Genomic DNA, 17,866 nt, shown 5'->3' with positions numbered 1-17,866 from the left:
GTATATTCACATAATAAAATACTATGGATAGTAGCTGTAAAAAAGAATAAAGAAAATATCTGCATGCTGATACAGAAAGATCTCCATAATATACTGATGAGTAAAAAACTAAGCTGCAGAAATGTACATAGAGTACACTACTTATTTTGTAAAAGGGGGAGAAAATAAAATCATATATGCTTATATATGCATTAAAAATGCAACAAAAGAACAAACTAATAAAATGGGGAAATAGAATGAGAAAAAATATTTATTAGACCTATGGTTTACACTCTTTTCTTTCCTTTTTTAAATAAAATATTTTAAACTCAGACAAATAAAGATAATTTACCTATTCATCTTTTTTTCAAAGTTATAGTCGGTAAGATTTCCAGGAGATGGGTTTTACCAGCATTATATATTTGATCTGATGATAACTAAAAACTCTTGATATTCAACAGAGAAATGATTGCCAAATGCTACAGTCCATTTAATTTCTCTCTATTAATTTTTATGCAGTTTAAATCTAATTAATCAGATAACATATCAGAATAATCTTCCACTGGAACAGCTTCGATGAAAAGTGTTTATGTAGCTCAAATAAAATCAGACACGGAGCCCAAATCAGCACTGTCTTATCAGCTACAAAAGAGCTTTTTCACAGTTTTTCATTTTTTCAATTTGCTTGACAATTCGATGAGGTTATTAAAATAAAACCTAACTTCTCTTTATCGAACCAGAAAAAATTCATTCTCATAGTCCATATTGTAATCAAACTTACTTAACACTAGCAACCTCATTTTCCCAAATGTACAACAATTTTACAAAAATTTAACTTTCTGACAAATGCTAAGCTTTATTTGTACAATGCGCACTTAGATTATAACATTTTATAACATTTATCACTAGATTATAACATTTCCCATACAAATGTTATCATATAACATATGATATATATCATATATACTATATGTGTGTTATATATAACATGTATATATGTTTTATATAACACGTTATGTGTTGTATGTTATGTGTGCATGTATGCATATACAACGTGTATATAGCATATATACATTCTTACATACACTATATATTCTTATATATAGTATATATTCTTATAACGTATATATAGTTATAGATATAACATGCATATATACACATATAACATGTTACATGTATGTATATATAACATATATAGCATGTTATAACATTTATATGTTATGTTATAAACATATAACATAGATTATAACATTTATCACTAGTTATCATACTTAAATTTACAAACTTTTAACAACACTGGACAAAATATTGAAGAATGACAGGTTTTAGCCACAATTATTTCATTTTTTTATGCTTTTTTTTGTTTTGGGGGTTTTTTTTGAGGAAGGTTAGCCCTGAGCTAACATCTGCCACCAATCCTCCTCTTTTTTGCTGAGGAAGATTGGCCCTGAGCTAACATCTGTGCCCGTCTTCCCCTGTTTTATATGTGGGACGCCTGCCACCACATGGCCTGATAAGCGGTACACAGGTCCTTACCTGGGATCTGAACCAGAGAATTGGAGGCTACCAAATCGGAATGTGTGAACCTAACCACTACACCACCGGGACAGCCCCTTATGCTTTTTTTTGGTGAGTAAGATTGGCCCTAATGAGGAAGACTCACCATGAGCAACATCTGTTGCCAATCCTTCTCTTTTTTTTTTCTTTCCAAAGCCCCAGAACATAGTTATATATTCTAAGTGTAAGTCAATCTAGTTCTTCTATGCGGGATGCTGCCACGGCGTTGCTTGATGAGTGATGTGTATTGCTTGATGAGCGGTGTGTAGGTCCATGCCCAGGATCCAAACCCACGAACCCCAGGCCACCAAAGTGGAACATGTGAACTTAACCACTCAGCCATGGGGCCAGCCCAAGGATCAATTATTTTAGATTATACTTTTGATAGATAAAGAGAAAGAAGAACCAGAAAATTATATGTAATTCCAAAAAATAAACTCTTCTGATACATTGAAGTTTTCAAAATTTTCAGCAGTTCTATTTTTTCTTAAAAGCCTAGTCATATTATTAAGACAGTTAATCTGCAAATCAGTTAATCAACCCCCAGATAATTAACAGTTGGTGGTACAATTCTTTTATTCTTCTATTCATTCAACAAATATTTATTGAGCACCAATTGTATGCCAGGCACTCTTAGGTTCCCAGGATACAGCAGCAAACAACAGAAACGAAATACCTCCCTTCCTGGAATACACAGTTTAGTGGAGGAGACAATCAAAAATTGTATTTGGCAGGCAGTAGTTAAGTGCTATGAAGAAAAATAAAGTTCCTCCCCCTTTATTCCCTATCCCAATAAATGGCACCACAATTCACTCAGTTAATTAGGCCAATTCCTCTTTTTCTTTAACCCCCATCACTAATCCATCATTTTGGCTCTACTTTTTAAATATATTTTAAATCCAAGTAGTTCTCGTCGCCTCCTCCCCAACACCTCACTGCATGCCACAACCATCTCTTGCCTCTTATTACTGCAAATATTCCTTGGCTGGTTTCCCTCCCTGTTTCCTTTTATTCCATCTCTGCACAACAGCCAGAATGTTCCTTATTTAACCTAAGTTAGAGCACGTAATTTTCCTGCTCAAAACTCTCCTGTACCTTCCCTTAGAATAAAATAACACTTACAATAAAATCAAAGTCTCTCTCTTAGTCTACACAATCTGGATCCTGACTGGCCTCCTACCATCGCCTCCTCCCGTCATGCTTCACCTGAGGGCCTTCACTCTTACTACGCCCTCTATCTGGAAGGGACTTCCCCTAGAGAGGCACATGGCTTGCTCCTCCACTCTAATCAAACCTTTGCCACAACAACTTTTTGTAACCACCTAATGGAAAACAATACTCCATCATATGAAACACTAATCACTAAATTGCTTTGTTTATTCAGTGAGCACTCCACTAGAATGTAAGGTCCATAAGGGCAGGCACTTGTCTATTTTGTCCTCTGTTGTATCCCAGAGCCCAGAAGAGCATCTGGCACATAAAAGTTGCTCAATAAGTATTTGCTGAGTTAATGAATAAATTAATTAATGAATGAAGCCACTAAAATCATACAGCTATATAATATATAACAACGTATGAAACTGTATATAACACGTTAACTGACAAGGCAAGACAATATAACACTCTTCTAATACTTAATGTAATAAAATGCATATGGAAAAAGTTAAAAAGAAAAATACAAATAGAAGAGTTGGGACAGGGTGGTAGGATTCAGTTTTTTGTCTGTTTCTTCTATCTTTTTTAAAATCATTATGCTACATTTATAATTAAAATATAAAAATGTTATTTTTAAAATGGAACTACTACTAAAAAATAAGCAATCAGCAATGGGAGATCATTTCTTTCCTCCCAGTGACTGTCAAGGAGGGAGTATATCAGAATCACCTGAAGGGCTTTTATAAATTTGCTTCCTATCTCCTCTTTCATTCTCTACTCTATCACAAAATAAGCACGCCCAGGGTCTCATTATCAATGAATATTATACCCCTCAGATATCTTAGTACAGGCAAAAAAAACCCCAAAGGCCAAGAAGCACTAAACTAACTCCAAAAACAGAAATACCACAGAACACCACATAGCAAACTCAAGGGTAAAAGGCAGAAGAGGACTCACATTGCCTGAGTGACTACTACCTAGCAGATACTATGAAGAATGCTTTAACTCCTTTTTTATTTTTTTTTTCCTGAGGAAGATTTACCCTGAGCTAACATTTATACCAATCTACCTCTATTCTGTATGTGGGTCACTGCCACAGCATGGCTGACGAGTAGCGTAGGTCCATGCCCAGTATCGGAACCCACGAACCCACACCGCTGAAGTGGAGTGTGCCAAATTTAATCACTAGGTCATGGGGCTGGCCCTCCATTTTTTTTTTTAATACTGTTCCTGCAATGTAAGTGCATCCCCATTTACAGATGAGAAAAATTCACCCACGTGGGTGGTTAAGTTGCTTATAAAAATAATTAATTGATTAAAGAGGTCCACGCATGAACCAATCATGAGACAGTGTCATGAACCAAGTATTATGATTAACTGCTTCCTGTACAGTTTAGGTAATGGGGTAGGGCAGGGGATTGTAAACAAAGCCTTGTGGCCAAAGGCACAGAATAGTAAGTGGGGAAACCAGGTGCCCATATTTAATTATCAAATGACACTGAGCAAACAGCTTTTGAAAACATCCCCCCAATTTGTTTTCTGTAAGAGCCAGCCTTACAACAAATAACTTAAGTAAGAACAGCAAGATAAAAGACTGTTCCTAGACTGAGAGGACAGTTTTCTAACAATAAAATACATAAGACAAAGATCCAGAAGGAAATCAGACTGCAGTTGTGTTATAGGATTATAAGTAATTTTTAACATAGTCGCCAAAATTGTATAATGTTGACATAATGGCTTAACAGCAAAAAAGATTAAACAGTCAAGATTCTATCATTAATATACTTTATGTTAATCTTAAGACTGGGTAGTAGGACACAAAACAATTCCATAAGGTAAGACAAGAAGCAGTTCCTAAAGTGAAGTGCTTTACCAAGACCAAGAAGTAGCAAACACACCATTCTTATAACAAAGGAACCACAGAAATGGAAGGCATCAATGGAGCTAAAAAGAGAAACCATTAGCTGAAAACATCAGAGCAAACTTCTTGCTGGGGGAGAACATTCAACAAGGGGAGGTCAGGCTGAAATAGCAAAGTCAAATAAACACACTGACAGGGTCTTGAGTATTACACTTCTACCACAAATAAGGAAGATAAATTTCATGGTAAAAGTATCAACATAAATCAGCCAGGAATATATCTGGGTAAGAAAAGATGGCACTCAACAAATGGTGCTGGAACAACTGGATAGCAACATGTAAAAGAATGAAATGGGATACCCTTCCTTACACTATAGATATACAAAAACTAACTCAAAATGGATCACAGACCTTAATGTAAGAGAAAAATTATAAAACTCTGAGAAAAAACAAGGAGCAAATCTTCATGATCTTGGTTGAACAAAGACTTCCTAGATATAACATCAAAAGCATAAGGGAAAAAAATGTAAAATAAACTGAACTACATCAAAATTAAAAACTTTTGTGCAGCAAATGATACCATCAAGAAAGTGAAAAGACAATTCACAGAATGGAAGACAGCATTTGCAAATCATGTACCTGACAAAAGACCTATATCCAGAATATATAAAGAACACTTACAACTCAACAATAAAAAGGTAAATAACTCAATTAAAAACTGAGCAAAGGATCTGAATAAACATTTCTCCAAAGAAGATAAACAAATAACAAATAAACACATGAAAAATTTAGCCATTAGAGAAACGCAAATCAACACTACAGTGAGATGCACTTCATACTAGAATGGCTAAAATAAAAAAGATAATAACAAGTGCTGACATGGATATGGAGAAACTGGAATTCTCATGCATTGTTGGTGGGCATGTAAAAAGGTACAGATATTCTGGAAAACAGTTTGGCAGTTCCTCAAAATGTTAAACATAGAGTTACCATATGACCTAGAAATTCCACTCCTAGGTATACACACAAGAGAGATGAAAACATATGTCCACACAAAAACGAGTACACAAATGTTCATAGAAGCATTGTTCGTAACAGCCCTAAAATGAAAGCAATCCAAATGTCTATCAACTGAGGAATAAATAAAATGTGATATATCCATACAAGGGAAAACTATTCGGCAATAAAAAGAAATGAAGTACCGATACAAGCTACCACATGGATGAACCTTGAAAACATTATGCAAAGTCACAAAAAAAGACACATATTGCATGATTCCATTTATACGAAATGTGCAGAATAGGTAAACGCATAAAGATGGAAAGTAATGATTGCCTGGGGAGGGAAGGAGAACAGAATGAAGAGTGACTTCTAATGGGTATGGGGTTTCTTCATGGGTGATGGAAACGTTCTAAAATTAGATTGGGGTGATTGTTGCACAACTCTATGAAGATAATAAAAACCACTGAATTGTACATTTTAAATGGGTGAACTGTATGGTATACAAATTATATCTCAATAAAGTTATTTTTTAAGGCAATGTATTTCACTGTTAAATTAAAAAGTTTAAAAACAAAATCTGAAATAGCACTTAAGAATGAATGTTAATTGCTGGTACTCTAGAGTAAATTGAGGAAATGACCTATTGAATAAGTGATATGGAAGAAGACTAGAAATACAGAGATAGGGTTTGAAAAATGAAAATACGAAGCTACTGTTCATGAGTGATTTGCAATCAATATTTTAGTAACATGGGCTGGCCCAGTGGCACAGTGGTTAAGTTTGGAAGTTCTGCTTTGGCAGCCTGGGGTTCACCAGTTCAGATTCTGGGTGTGGACCTAGGCACCGCTTGTCAAGCCATGCTGTGGTAGGCATCCCACATATAAAGCAGAGGAAAGTGGGCACGGACGTTAGCTCAGAGCCAATCTTCCTCAGCAAAACAGAGGAGGATTGGCAGCAGATGTTATAGCTCAGGGCTAATCTTCCTCAAAAAAATATATATCTATTTTAGAAATAGCACTACTAAGCTAGAATCAGTATTATTCTAAAAACAAGACAGGCCCTAACATCTTTTGGGCCTCTTTCCTCATCTGTAAAATTACGCCTTGCAGCTAACAAAATAATTTTTAAGATGAAGACAGAGAAGAGATGGCTGCTTTCCCAAAAGAATTTGCTAGGCAACAGCCTCTATATGCGTGGATATGCTTGGGCCTTTCAGAATTACAATGAAAAGGAGAGGCACTCCCTCATGATATATGGGCATTGACTAACGTTGCATGTACTGTTCAAGATTTAAATGAGGATAGTCATATAATGAAAAAGTCAAGCCACTGTGGCTCCTCAAACAAAAAAGGATAAGACTGGAAGAATAATTTGGTATCACAGCAGGGAAAGAAAGCAAGTGATGATATACAAGTAATAGTTGGCATAGAGTCTGGTTAGAGAATGTAGCTAAGTGGATTTTTGTGAAGAACAGGAATTTTAGGAATGGGTATATTAATTTTATATCTGCTATCAATTTCTGTTATTCTCTGTTCTTTAGTTCCTCTTCAATTACAAAATCTATCTCAGGAACAGCTAAGAATCTGGTGCCTTAAAAATGCCACCTCAAAAGATGAAAGAGATAAGAAAGACATGAAGAGGGGTAGAGGAGTTTGAGATTTACAGTGGAGGGTAGTTAGGGAAGAGAGCTGACTGCCTTAATCAAACCTGGTTAATGATTGTGATGGAAAACAGGAGATGATGATAGAGGCGCAGCCAGGGTTAGGCCTGGGATCTGAAACTCAAGTCTGTGCATGCTGCTGCCTCTGAATGGGATAAGGAAAAAAGGTGAGATCATCCCCTATGAACATGGGCAGGGACAAGCTAGACTAAAGACGAAGACAGTGGGTACTACTCGTATACAGGATGTTCAAGTAACTGAATCTTGGGTCTGATAGTAAGAAGTAGGGTTATCTGCCAAGGCAGGAAGAGGCCAAAAATGAAAAGCCCCTAATAACGATACACAGGGAGTCTAGAAAAGTAACTAAGACAGGTAGGATAGTGCAGTGGTTCTCAAACCATTTTTTTCCCCAGTCCCCTTAGGGCAAAAGATTCCTTAATCCATCTATCCCACAAAACTCCACTTTACAGTGGAAAAAGAACTCCATGATAACAAGGAAGCAAATTTTAGGGAAAACAGGTAACTTATATTTTAGCCATAATGCATATATTCTTAAGTCAAGATACTAGAAAATTACAAGCCAAATGTCACTTGACACAAACATGCATTACTATTCAGTCAAGGGCTAATACAATAAATCACAACAGACTAAACTGATAACACTAAATTAAAGTCATCTATCATATAAACCAAGAATGATAGCAACTAAAAACCACAATGAACTTGACAACATTGACGGTGTTCTGATAAAGAATCCTTCCTAAAAACTCTGGGAAACCAACTGTTCCAGTAGGAGCTCCGCTTGGCTGCCAACTGCAGCTCAGCAGTCAAATTTCTTAGTAGAATACTGAAACAGCATCTTCAGTAACTCGAGCAACATTTCGTTTTACGAAAAACCAAATATTAGTAACACACTTAAAATACTAGTAAGTAGCCTCAGTTTTTATGAAAGTAAAGATAACGAAATGAGGGTCATTCACCCTCAAGAGCTCAAGAAAACAGGAAAAGAGAAGAGCACGAGAGTCACGATCATAATGCATAAAGGGACAAAAGGCAAACTATCAAGGATGGTCACGTCCAGTGACGGCACTGGGAGAAGTGTGCTAACACACAGGGAGAAAGGTGCCCTGCCTGGAGAAGGAGGCTGCGCACAAGAAGATGAGGAGTAAGGTCTCCAGCCTGCCCCTCCTTCAAACATTCTTTCATGAGGCAACTCTCCCGATGAAAAAACAAGCAGTGAGTAATAACTCTTTTTTTTTTTTTGAAGGGAGGAGAAGGGACCCAAGACTGTAACATGGGGTATGATAATTATCTATCTATTGGTTGCACCGAGATCAGAAGCTATCACAGGAAGGATGAAGATGAGTTAGTTCCAAGGCACTAGTGAACCAAGGGGAAAGGGAAAGGGAGTTCAAAATTGGGCTTGGTGAGTAATTAACAGATAGTACAGGTAGATGATCATCTCCAACTGAAGCAGAGCAACAGTGGTCAAAAATGCAGACTCTGGATCCAGAGTGCCTGAGTAGGAATCTCGACTCCCCCACTTTATTCTCGCTGTGACCTTGGGTAAGTCACTTAACCTCTCTGTGCCTCACCTGTAAAAATGAGGATAATGATAGCACCTACCTAACAGGATTGTTTTGCAGTTTGAATAAGTTGTATTTGCAAATCGCTTAACACAATGTCTTGCACTGCACTTAATAAGTGGTACCTAAGTTTTGTTAAATAAGTTGAGGTAGGTGGGAGTTTGTTTTGACACCTTCAAATAAAATGGAGGCCTGCGGGCAAAGTAATGGTAAGGAGGGGCGAGAGGGGGGTCACTTTTTCTCAGCGATGAGACCCCCATGAGGCTGCACCTTAGGGAGGGGTCGCCCTGCTGCCAGGATTCAGCAAGCACCCGCTCCCAGGACAGGGGCGCGGGTTGAGAGAAACTTCCTTCCTTCCAGGGCCTAGGATTTTCAGGAACTCGTTTCTGAGAAGTGGCTGAGATTTTAAGGTGGCGATTTCAATTTCCAGGCAATAGACCGTGGGGTGAAATTCTGTTTTGTCTGAAGAGCAGGACCCCTGTCTAGGGCAGGACGGGGTTTGAGTCCGAGGGAGAAGGGTGATGTCCTCTGGGGGACGATGTGCTAAGAGTCCTCATCGGTCGGGCGCGCTCTCGCCGCCCGGCACGGCGCTCGCCTCGGAGGGAGCACGAAGGCTGCCGCAGCCCCGAGGGAGGCAGGAGAAGCCTCAGAGCAACGGGGCGGTGGGCGCCAGCGGTCGGAAGCGACCCCACATCGCGGCTGCGGAGGGAGACCCGCCTCGCCCAGGGTGGAGGGCGCTCGCCGGGATCTCCAAAGGGAGGGGCCGGCGCTGGCCTGCGGGCGACCGGCCAAGCTCAAGGCCCCAAAGGAGCCTCCCCCCGTCCCGCCCGTGCCCGCCCGTCGGGGGCCCCGGTACCCGGGGTACCTGAGCGTGGGCCCGATGCAGGCCGTGTCAGTGCTCTCGATCTCTCGCAGGATCCGCTCGTGCTCCGCCGCTGTCTCCAGACTCTCCGCCTCCGCCATCTTACCCCGCTCCATAGACCGGGGGCGCCCAGCAGCGCGTCCCCTCCTTCAGCTCAGCTCACCTTTCGCTCCCTCGCTCACCCTAGGCTCCAGAGCCTCCCAGCCTCCGGCTACCCGCAGGCCGACCCCTCCCTCAGGCTCGGCACGCCCCCTTGCGTCACCGCGTCCGCCGACGTCCCGCGCAATGCCCGCTGGGATTTGTGGTTCCCGGGCAATGGTAGGGTGGGTTCCGCTCGTTTATTAATTGAATCCACAAATACGTGTTGAAAGCCCCCTATAAACCAAGAACATTTAACGACACTGCATATGGAATGGTGATCAAGTCAGGTAATGAATGACACCAATCCTACAAATTCTTGTTTAAGACCTTTGCCACAAAGTGCACAAGGCCCTGTAGGCGTGAATAATACAAAAAGACTAATTAGGTTTCTGCAGACAGCAATCTTAAAGCTATCAGGGGGAGAAAGGTGGAGAATCCCAAAACTAAGAACTAAGGCAGAATGTGACTGTAAGCCAGTTCAGAGCATCGAGTTCAGGGATCACTTCTGGCTGCGAAGTATTCATAGAGAGACTGGACCTGGAAGTTTTAAAGGTGTGACTGGAGGGTGTGAAGAGCACCTAGAAAGCCAGCAAGAACTTCATTTGAAGTGGTATGTAGAGAAGTAGCAGTAAGAGATGGCGCTGATAAGGTACCTTAGAGAGAAATCCTGGGCTAAGAAATTTGTACTTTATTCTGATGGTTCCAGTGATCCAACATCCAACTGCATCAGAAGTACCTAGAAACGTTTTGTTTTTTTTTTTAATATACACTAAAGGTCCTACATCTGGACATTCTGATCCAGGCATCTGCATTTCATAAACTCCCCAGATTAGAATTTAAAAAATCATATTTATCGATCACTGCTTGAGTTTTTACATAACACAATGAATGGGAATCCACTGACGTTTTTTAAGAAGAGGAGTGACACAACCAGAACCTTGGCATTAGGGAACTTGATCAAGAGCAAGTGTGCAAAGTGGGCAGAGAGAGAGAATTTGGAGACAGGGAAATGCTATAGGAGATTTTAAGACCTAAACAAGGGGAAGTGGCAATGAGAATGAAAAAGAATGGGCACATAGGAAAAACATTGTAAAAGTAGAATTGGCAGGATTTACAGGATAAGGGGAAGGAGGAGAGGTTTGGAGCAGAGTCACTGGGAGAATGGTGTTGCCATAAACAAAAAAATAGCATGTAAGAAGAACCAAACTGGAAGTTGAGGCTAGATCATTTCTGCTACAGCCATACCATGGATTATTATGCAAACATTAAAGAAAAAGAGAAAAGACTCTGTATTCAAATGTGACACTGTCTCCAAATTGTAGTGTTGAGGGGAAAAAAGCAAAGCATGAAACAGTTTATAGAGTAAGTTTTTTTAAAAGAATAAATATTCATATATACTTTTATATATACATAAAATATTACCTTGAATAGTTCTGAAAAGATACCCAAGAACAGTAGTGGCAGTCAGGAGAGGGCTTGGAAGGAAGGGGCCTGGAGTAGGAGGAAGGTAAACTTTAATTATGTATTGTTTGCACTTTCGGAATTCTTTCCCTTGTACATATATTCACTTTTTCAATAAAAAATAGTAGCTATTAACTAAAAATACACTCTAAAAATAAACAAACAATAATGAGGAGAATGTGTTACAAGTCCTGGTTTGCCAGGAACTGAGCAAGTCGCAAAACCTGTCTGTTTGTAGGTAATCTCTGGCTGTCCTCATTTTATTTCATTACTCAGGCTTAAACTATTCCAGAAAGATGTAGGAGGGGTAGGGGGAGTATGGAGCCCTTCATATTTCTAAAGATCCCTTGAAATATGTGACAGAGGGTCCCTTCAGGCACCCATTTTAGCATCTCACTCAGCAGAAAGTTTTTTGTCCATCACAGGAAGGAGACTGGTATGTAGACCAGATATGTATCATAGTGGTTAAACTAGCTTCTGCTACTATCAGCAGTTTTTGTGAGTGCCAGCTGAGGCCAGAGATCTCACATGTTATCAGAAGGATGTGTTGAGTCTGGAGTGACTGGTGTAGGAAAGCTCCATTGAAGATGACCTGCCTAACATCAATGCCCTCTAACTACAGAGAATGTCAGGTCAGTGTGGAATGACCAAAAAGACTAAGAGTCGAGGGAGCTTTGATTCAGTTCCAGCATTGGCAGTTACAGTATATTGAGCACTTTCTGTGCCAGGCACAATACACAAAGTAAGCACTTCACATACATCATTAAATCCTTACAACAATCCTTTTCAGTAGATATTATATGTCCCATTTTACAGAAGAAAAAGCTGAGAGATTAGGTAATATCTGAGATCTCACAGCTAGTAAATGATGAAGCTGGTATTCAAACCCAGGTCCATCTGATTCCAAGGTCCATTTCTCGACCATTAAGCCATACTGTCCCACCCACACCCTCCATTGCCAGGAGTTTATTATGTGAGCTTAAGCAAATCATTCTGCCTCTTTGCCTCTGCTTCCACATTAGTATAATGGATTGTATCATTTCTCAGACCCCTTCCAAATCACCTTGAAGACCCTCTCCCAGAACCACCTCTTTCCATTTATTCACTTTAAATGAATAGATTTCCTCTTCTCCTATATCAGTAGATTTACAGTGTCAACATTCTCACTACTCCCCACTGCCACTTCTAGGCTGTTGTTCCGACACCCTGATTCCTCAGCTCCTCTTTGAAGTGTAGAGCATCAGATTGTGCTATAGTCGTCTGCTAATGTCCACATTCATCAGAAATTTTACCACTTGGCTCAAAGTTTTCCTATCCACCTCATTCTCTGCCATCGTCCTGAAGCACTTCAATATCAACATGGATAACCCACTCATATCCTGACCTCATGGATCCCAACATCCCAACCATGTTCCTCATGCCATGTAGTCAATACATTCATGGTCACACCTTCTCCCTAACATTCCATAAACATCGCTCTGCCCCCAAGTCTACAAACTCTGAAATTCCTCTCTCTGCCTCTTTTCCATCCACCTCTTCCTCTGCCTAATTTCTATAGGACCCACACTTTAATTCCAATCTTTATCTCTGATTTCTAGGTAATCTATTAGCATTTTTCCCCTTCTAGCCTGGATTTTCTTCTATCCAAACTTCCAATTCAGAAAGATCTAAGTTTGAATGCAGGCTTCTCCATTAATCAGCAGGTGAATCTGGGTATGTTATGTGGCTTCCTTAAGTTTCCTTAAGCAGTTTTCTCATATATAAAATGGAGTTTAGGGCTGGCCCCGTGGCCAAGTGGTTAACTTCTCACACTCCACTTCGGCGGCCCAGGGTTTGGATCCTGGGTACGGACATGGTGCCACTCATTAGGCCATGTTGAGGTGGCGTCCCACATGCCACAACTAGAAAGACCCACAACTAAAATATACAACTAGGTACTGGGGGGATTTGGGCAGAAAAAAGCAGTAAAAAATTAAAAAATAAAATGGAGTTTATAATATATACCTTATGTACTTGTTAGAATTAGAAATAATTAACGTGAGGGGCCCTAGCACAGGGCTTGGCAGAATAAATGTTAGCAGCTACCCACAGCACATACTCCTATGAGCCACCAATTTGATTAAACCTTCTCTAATTCTTTAGCTTCCTTTAACCATACCCACATTGCCAATTTCCCCTCCTTCTATTGTAATGAGGAAAAAAGACTATAACCATGGCAATTGCCACTACAGCACGTTTGTGTTGCTCAATATCATTTGGGCCCTCAGGAATGCTCACCCATCCTTTGACTTCTATTCCTACTCACAGAATCCATTTATAATCCTTTCCTCTCTACTTAAGATCCTAGCCCTGCTTCCATCCTTCTCACTCTTAGAAGGTGCCTTCATCCATTACTAAACCTTCATTTTCCCTCTCCTTCACCACCTTTTCATCCAACTCCTCCTCTTCTCCTGTGTAAGAGGAATGGGGTTGCCTATAACTTTCTAAAGTCAACGTCTCATCTGGGAGAAGTTCCTGCAATTATCTCTCTTCCCTCTCCTTTACCTTCATCACTAAACACATGCTTGAGTCTTTCCAGCTAAAATCTCTCCCCTCAAACTGGATAACCACATGCAGAAGAATGAAACTAGACTCCTATTTTACACCACTCACAAAAATTGTCAAAATGTATTAGAGACTTAAACATAAGAACTGAAACTGTAAAACTCCTAGAAGAAAACATAGGGAAAAAGCTCCTTGACATTGGCCTTGGCAGTTTTCTGGGGATAACACCAAAAGCACAAGCAACAAAAGCAAAAATAAACATGTGGAACTACATCAAACTAAAAAGCTTCTGCACAGCAAAAGAAACAATCAAAAAAATGACAAGGCAACCAAAGGAATGGGAGAAGATATTTCCAAATGATATATCTGATAAAGGGTTAACATCCAAAAATATAAAAACTCATACAACTCAATAGCAAAAAAAAAAAGGCTGATTTAAAAATGAGCAGAGGGACTGAATAGACACTCTTCCAAAGAAGACAGACAAATGGCCAACAGGTACATGAAAAGGTGCTCAACATCGCTAATCATCAGGGAAGTACAAATCAAAACCACAATGAGCTATCACTTCACACCTGTTACAATGGCTATCATCAAAAAGACAAGAGATAACAAGACTGGTGAGGATGTAGAGAAAAGGAAACTCTGTACACTGTTGGTGGGAATGGAAATTGGTGTAGCCACTAACGAAAACGGTATAGAGTTCCTCAAAAAATTAAAAAGAAAACTACCATATGATCCAGCAATCCCATTTCTGCGTATACTGTATATCCAAAAGAAATGAAAACAAGATCTCAAAGAGCTATCTGCACTCCCATGTTCTTTGTAGCATTATTTACAATAGCCAAGACATGAAAACATCCCAAGTGTCTGTCAATACATGAACAGATAAATACATTGCTAAGAGAGTAGTCTTAAGTGTTCTCACCACAAGAAGAAATGATAATTATGTGACATGATGGCAGTGTTAGCTAAGGCCATGGTAGTCATCATTTGGCAATACGTAAGTGTATCAAATCAATGCGTTGTACACCTTGAACTTACACAATGTTGTATGTCAATTATATCTCCATAAAGCTAGAAAAAACTTAAAATTAAAAAAATAACAACTCTCCCCTCAACCTTGCTTCCCTGAGCTATTCCAGTTCCTCCATTCCCTTCACTACTTGGAAATGTATTTTACACTCTTTCTCTTCACCTCCCACTTGTTCCTCAATATGTTAATTCAAATCACTCCTGGGAAACAACTTTTCAAAGATGACCCTAAACTTTCTAATTACCAAATCCATGACCCTAAACTTCCTAATTACCAAATCCAAAGGCATTTTCCAGCCTTCATCCTATCTGATCTCTGTTCATTACTTGACAGTGTTGCCCCCAGGTGCTGAATAGAGCCAGGAAATGGGAAGAGTCATAACTTTATCCCTTCATACTCTGATATAAATCATACCCTTATCCAAGTCTTAACTAAATGTTTTAGGGGACAGGTCTAGTTGACCTGCGTTAATCTTCCCAATTCTTCACTCTTCCATGTGACTTTGCAGTTCCTCCCACTACAAGTGGCATGTACTTCCCTGACCATTGACATCAGGTTCAGCCATGTGATTTGATTTGGTGAATGGGGTAGACAAGTGTTAAGCAGAGGCCTGAAGTGTACTTACATGGTTGGGCTTACTCTCTTGCCTTTCTGGCATCATCATGAAAAAAACACGCCTAACAAAGCCCACTGGTCCAGAAAGAGTGAAAGACACGTGGAGCAGAGCTACCCAGCCAATCTACAAACTGCAGCCTGAAGCAGAGCTGCCCCAGTGGCCCACAAACTCATAAGCGAGAAATAAGTACTTTTTGTTGTATGCCACTGCCTTTTGGGTTGTTTGGTTGGTTACACAGCTTTATTGCGACCACAGCTATCTGATACACTCTACTTTCCTCCATAAAAGTTTCTCCTCCCTTAGCTTCTGGGGCACTTGACTCTCCTGGCTCACTCCTTCTGCGCTTCCATCTTCTTCTTAACATTCTTCACCACTTTTTTTACTCTGCCTACCCACTTGGTTCTCTTCTCAACCTCACTTTCTAGCCATTTCACACTCTCTCCCTGAGGGATCTCATTTAATCCCAGAAGGTCAAATATAATCTCTACTGTTGACTCCTAACGCTCTCCCCTAAACTTCAGACCCAGATTTTTTTATTGCTTTCTGGACACTGCTGATTAATAGCCTGCTACCACTTCAAACTCAATATTTTAAATAAATTTCTAAATTTCCTGACGAAATAGGCTCTTACTCCTTCCCACCTTCCCTCTGACAGATAATGACAACACTTATTATTTATTCAATAGCCACAAATATGTCTAGGTCCGTCTCAGTTCTGCACAAAGCCAAGAGTACCTGAGATGAATAGCTGTGCCTAAGCTGCCCCACAGACTGATTGCTTTCTGCCAACGTGACTGGGGCAGAGATCACCCCTTGGAAGTTTGCCTTCTGAGCTTCATTCAGAAGGTAGAACCAGGAAAATTTCTTCTTTCCTTTCATTCCTAATCACTTTTGACTACTATTCAAATTGCAAACCCGTCAGACTGTCTCGCTCCCTCCCTAATTCCCCCCACCGCTGACCTCTCCTTTAAGCCAGGCTCCTTTAACATCTTCCCAGAATACTCCTGCCACCTCCTGCCTCAAATGAGCTTTGGCTTCCCCTTGAGGGCACTTCTTTCCTTACAGTCTTCCTGAGGCACGGTTGATAGTTCTATTCTTCCATCACCACATTCAATGCCTGGCCCTTGTCCTCCCACTGTACTGCCTTACAAACCCCAACCGTGAATCAATCGCCCTTCTCCCTTCCTACACTTGAACTGCTCAGGGCAACTAGAGAAAAAGAGCACAAACATACAAACTGTTGTTGCCACCAACCCAAAGTACCCGTCTCTGCAGAGGTCTGCATGCTGCCCACTCCGCACCCCACAATCGCCTTGTACTGTGCTTAGTCAGTTCTCACTCACATTTTCCAGGGCAGCTATTTGACACCTCAGTAATCTGCTCAACCTCTAGAACTAGACACACACACACACACATAGAAGATTGCTTCAGCTCCTCTTCATTAAAAAAATAATAAAAGACATCATTAAATGAGAACTCCCTCATTGCAGTTACTATTGCTATGTTGCAAACCATTCCAAACTTACCAGCGTAAAACAACAACCATTTTATTATTCTCACAGATTCCACGATTCAGCAGTTCAAAGAATTGTACAACAATCACCACAATTAATTTTAGAACATTTTAATCACCCAAAGAGAAACCCCATACCCATTAGCAATAATTCCCATTTCACTCAAATCTCCCCAGCCGTAGGAAACCACTAATCTACTTTCTGTCTCTAAAGATTTGCCTATTCAGGACATTTCATTTAAATGGAATCATACAATACATAGTCTCTTGTGATTGGCTTTTTTCATTAAGCATAATGTGTTCAAGGTTCATCTTTATTGTAGTATATATCAGCACTTCATTTCTTTTCATGGCCAAATAATATTCCATTGTATAGATTTACTGATTTGTTTATTCATTCATCAGTTGATAGATATTGGATGTTTTCCATTTTTAACTATTATGAATAATGCTGCTATGAACATTCATGTGCAAGTTTTTGTATAGACACATGTTTTCAGTCCTCTTGGGTATATGCCCAGGAGAGTGATTACTGGATCATGTGATAACTCTATGTTTAACATTTTTAGGAACTGCGAGACTATTTTCCAAAGTGTCTGTACCATGTTACATTCCCACCAGCAATATATGAAAGTTCTCCACATCCTTGCCAGCATTTGTTTTTGTATGTCTTTTTCGTTTTAGCCATTCTAGAGGGTGTGAAGTAGCATCTCATTATGGTTTTGATTTGCATTTTCCTAATGGCTAATGATGCTGAACATCTTTCATGTGCTTATTAGCCATTTGTATATCTTCTTTGGAGAAATTCCTCCATATCCTTTGCCCATATTTCCGTTGGTTTATTTGGATTTTTGTTGCTGTTGTTTAGTAGTAAGAGTTCTTTATACATTCCAG

General features: G+C 39.8%; 1 protein-coding gene across 5 annotated transcripts in view; it reads right to left on the bottom strand.

Annotated features, from left to right (window-relative positions):
• EXOC6B (exocyst complex component 6B) overlaps window positions 1-9,921 on the bottom strand; it is a 578,067-nt gene extending 568,146 nt beyond the window's left edge. For 4 of the 5 annotated variants that reach the window (XM_070511980.1, XM_014836646.3, XM_014836648.3 and 1 more), the window contains exon 1: window positions 9,665-9,921. Coding sequence is in view for 3 of the 5 variants with exons in the window: in XM_014836646.3 (XP_014692132.1) it covers window positions 9,665-9,777 (113 nt within the window). In the remaining 2 variants the exon portion in view is untranslated. The remainder of the gene's footprint in view (window positions 1-9,664) is intronic. The other variant, XM_070511981.1, reaches the window with a different exon arrangement.
• Window positions 9,922-17,866: the final 7,945 nt, after the last annotated feature.

This window comes from Equus asinus, chromosome 6 (assembly GCF_041296235.1).
Source record: "Equus asinus isolate D_3611 breed Donkey chromosome 6, EquAss-T2T_v2, whole genome shotgun sequence".
Lineage (NCBI taxonomy): Eukaryota > Metazoa > Chordata > Mammalia > Perissodactyla > Equidae > Equus > Equus asinus.
The sequence above is the reverse complement of the archived record's forward strand: the minus strand, read 5'-3'. Positions and strand labels throughout refer to the sequence as shown.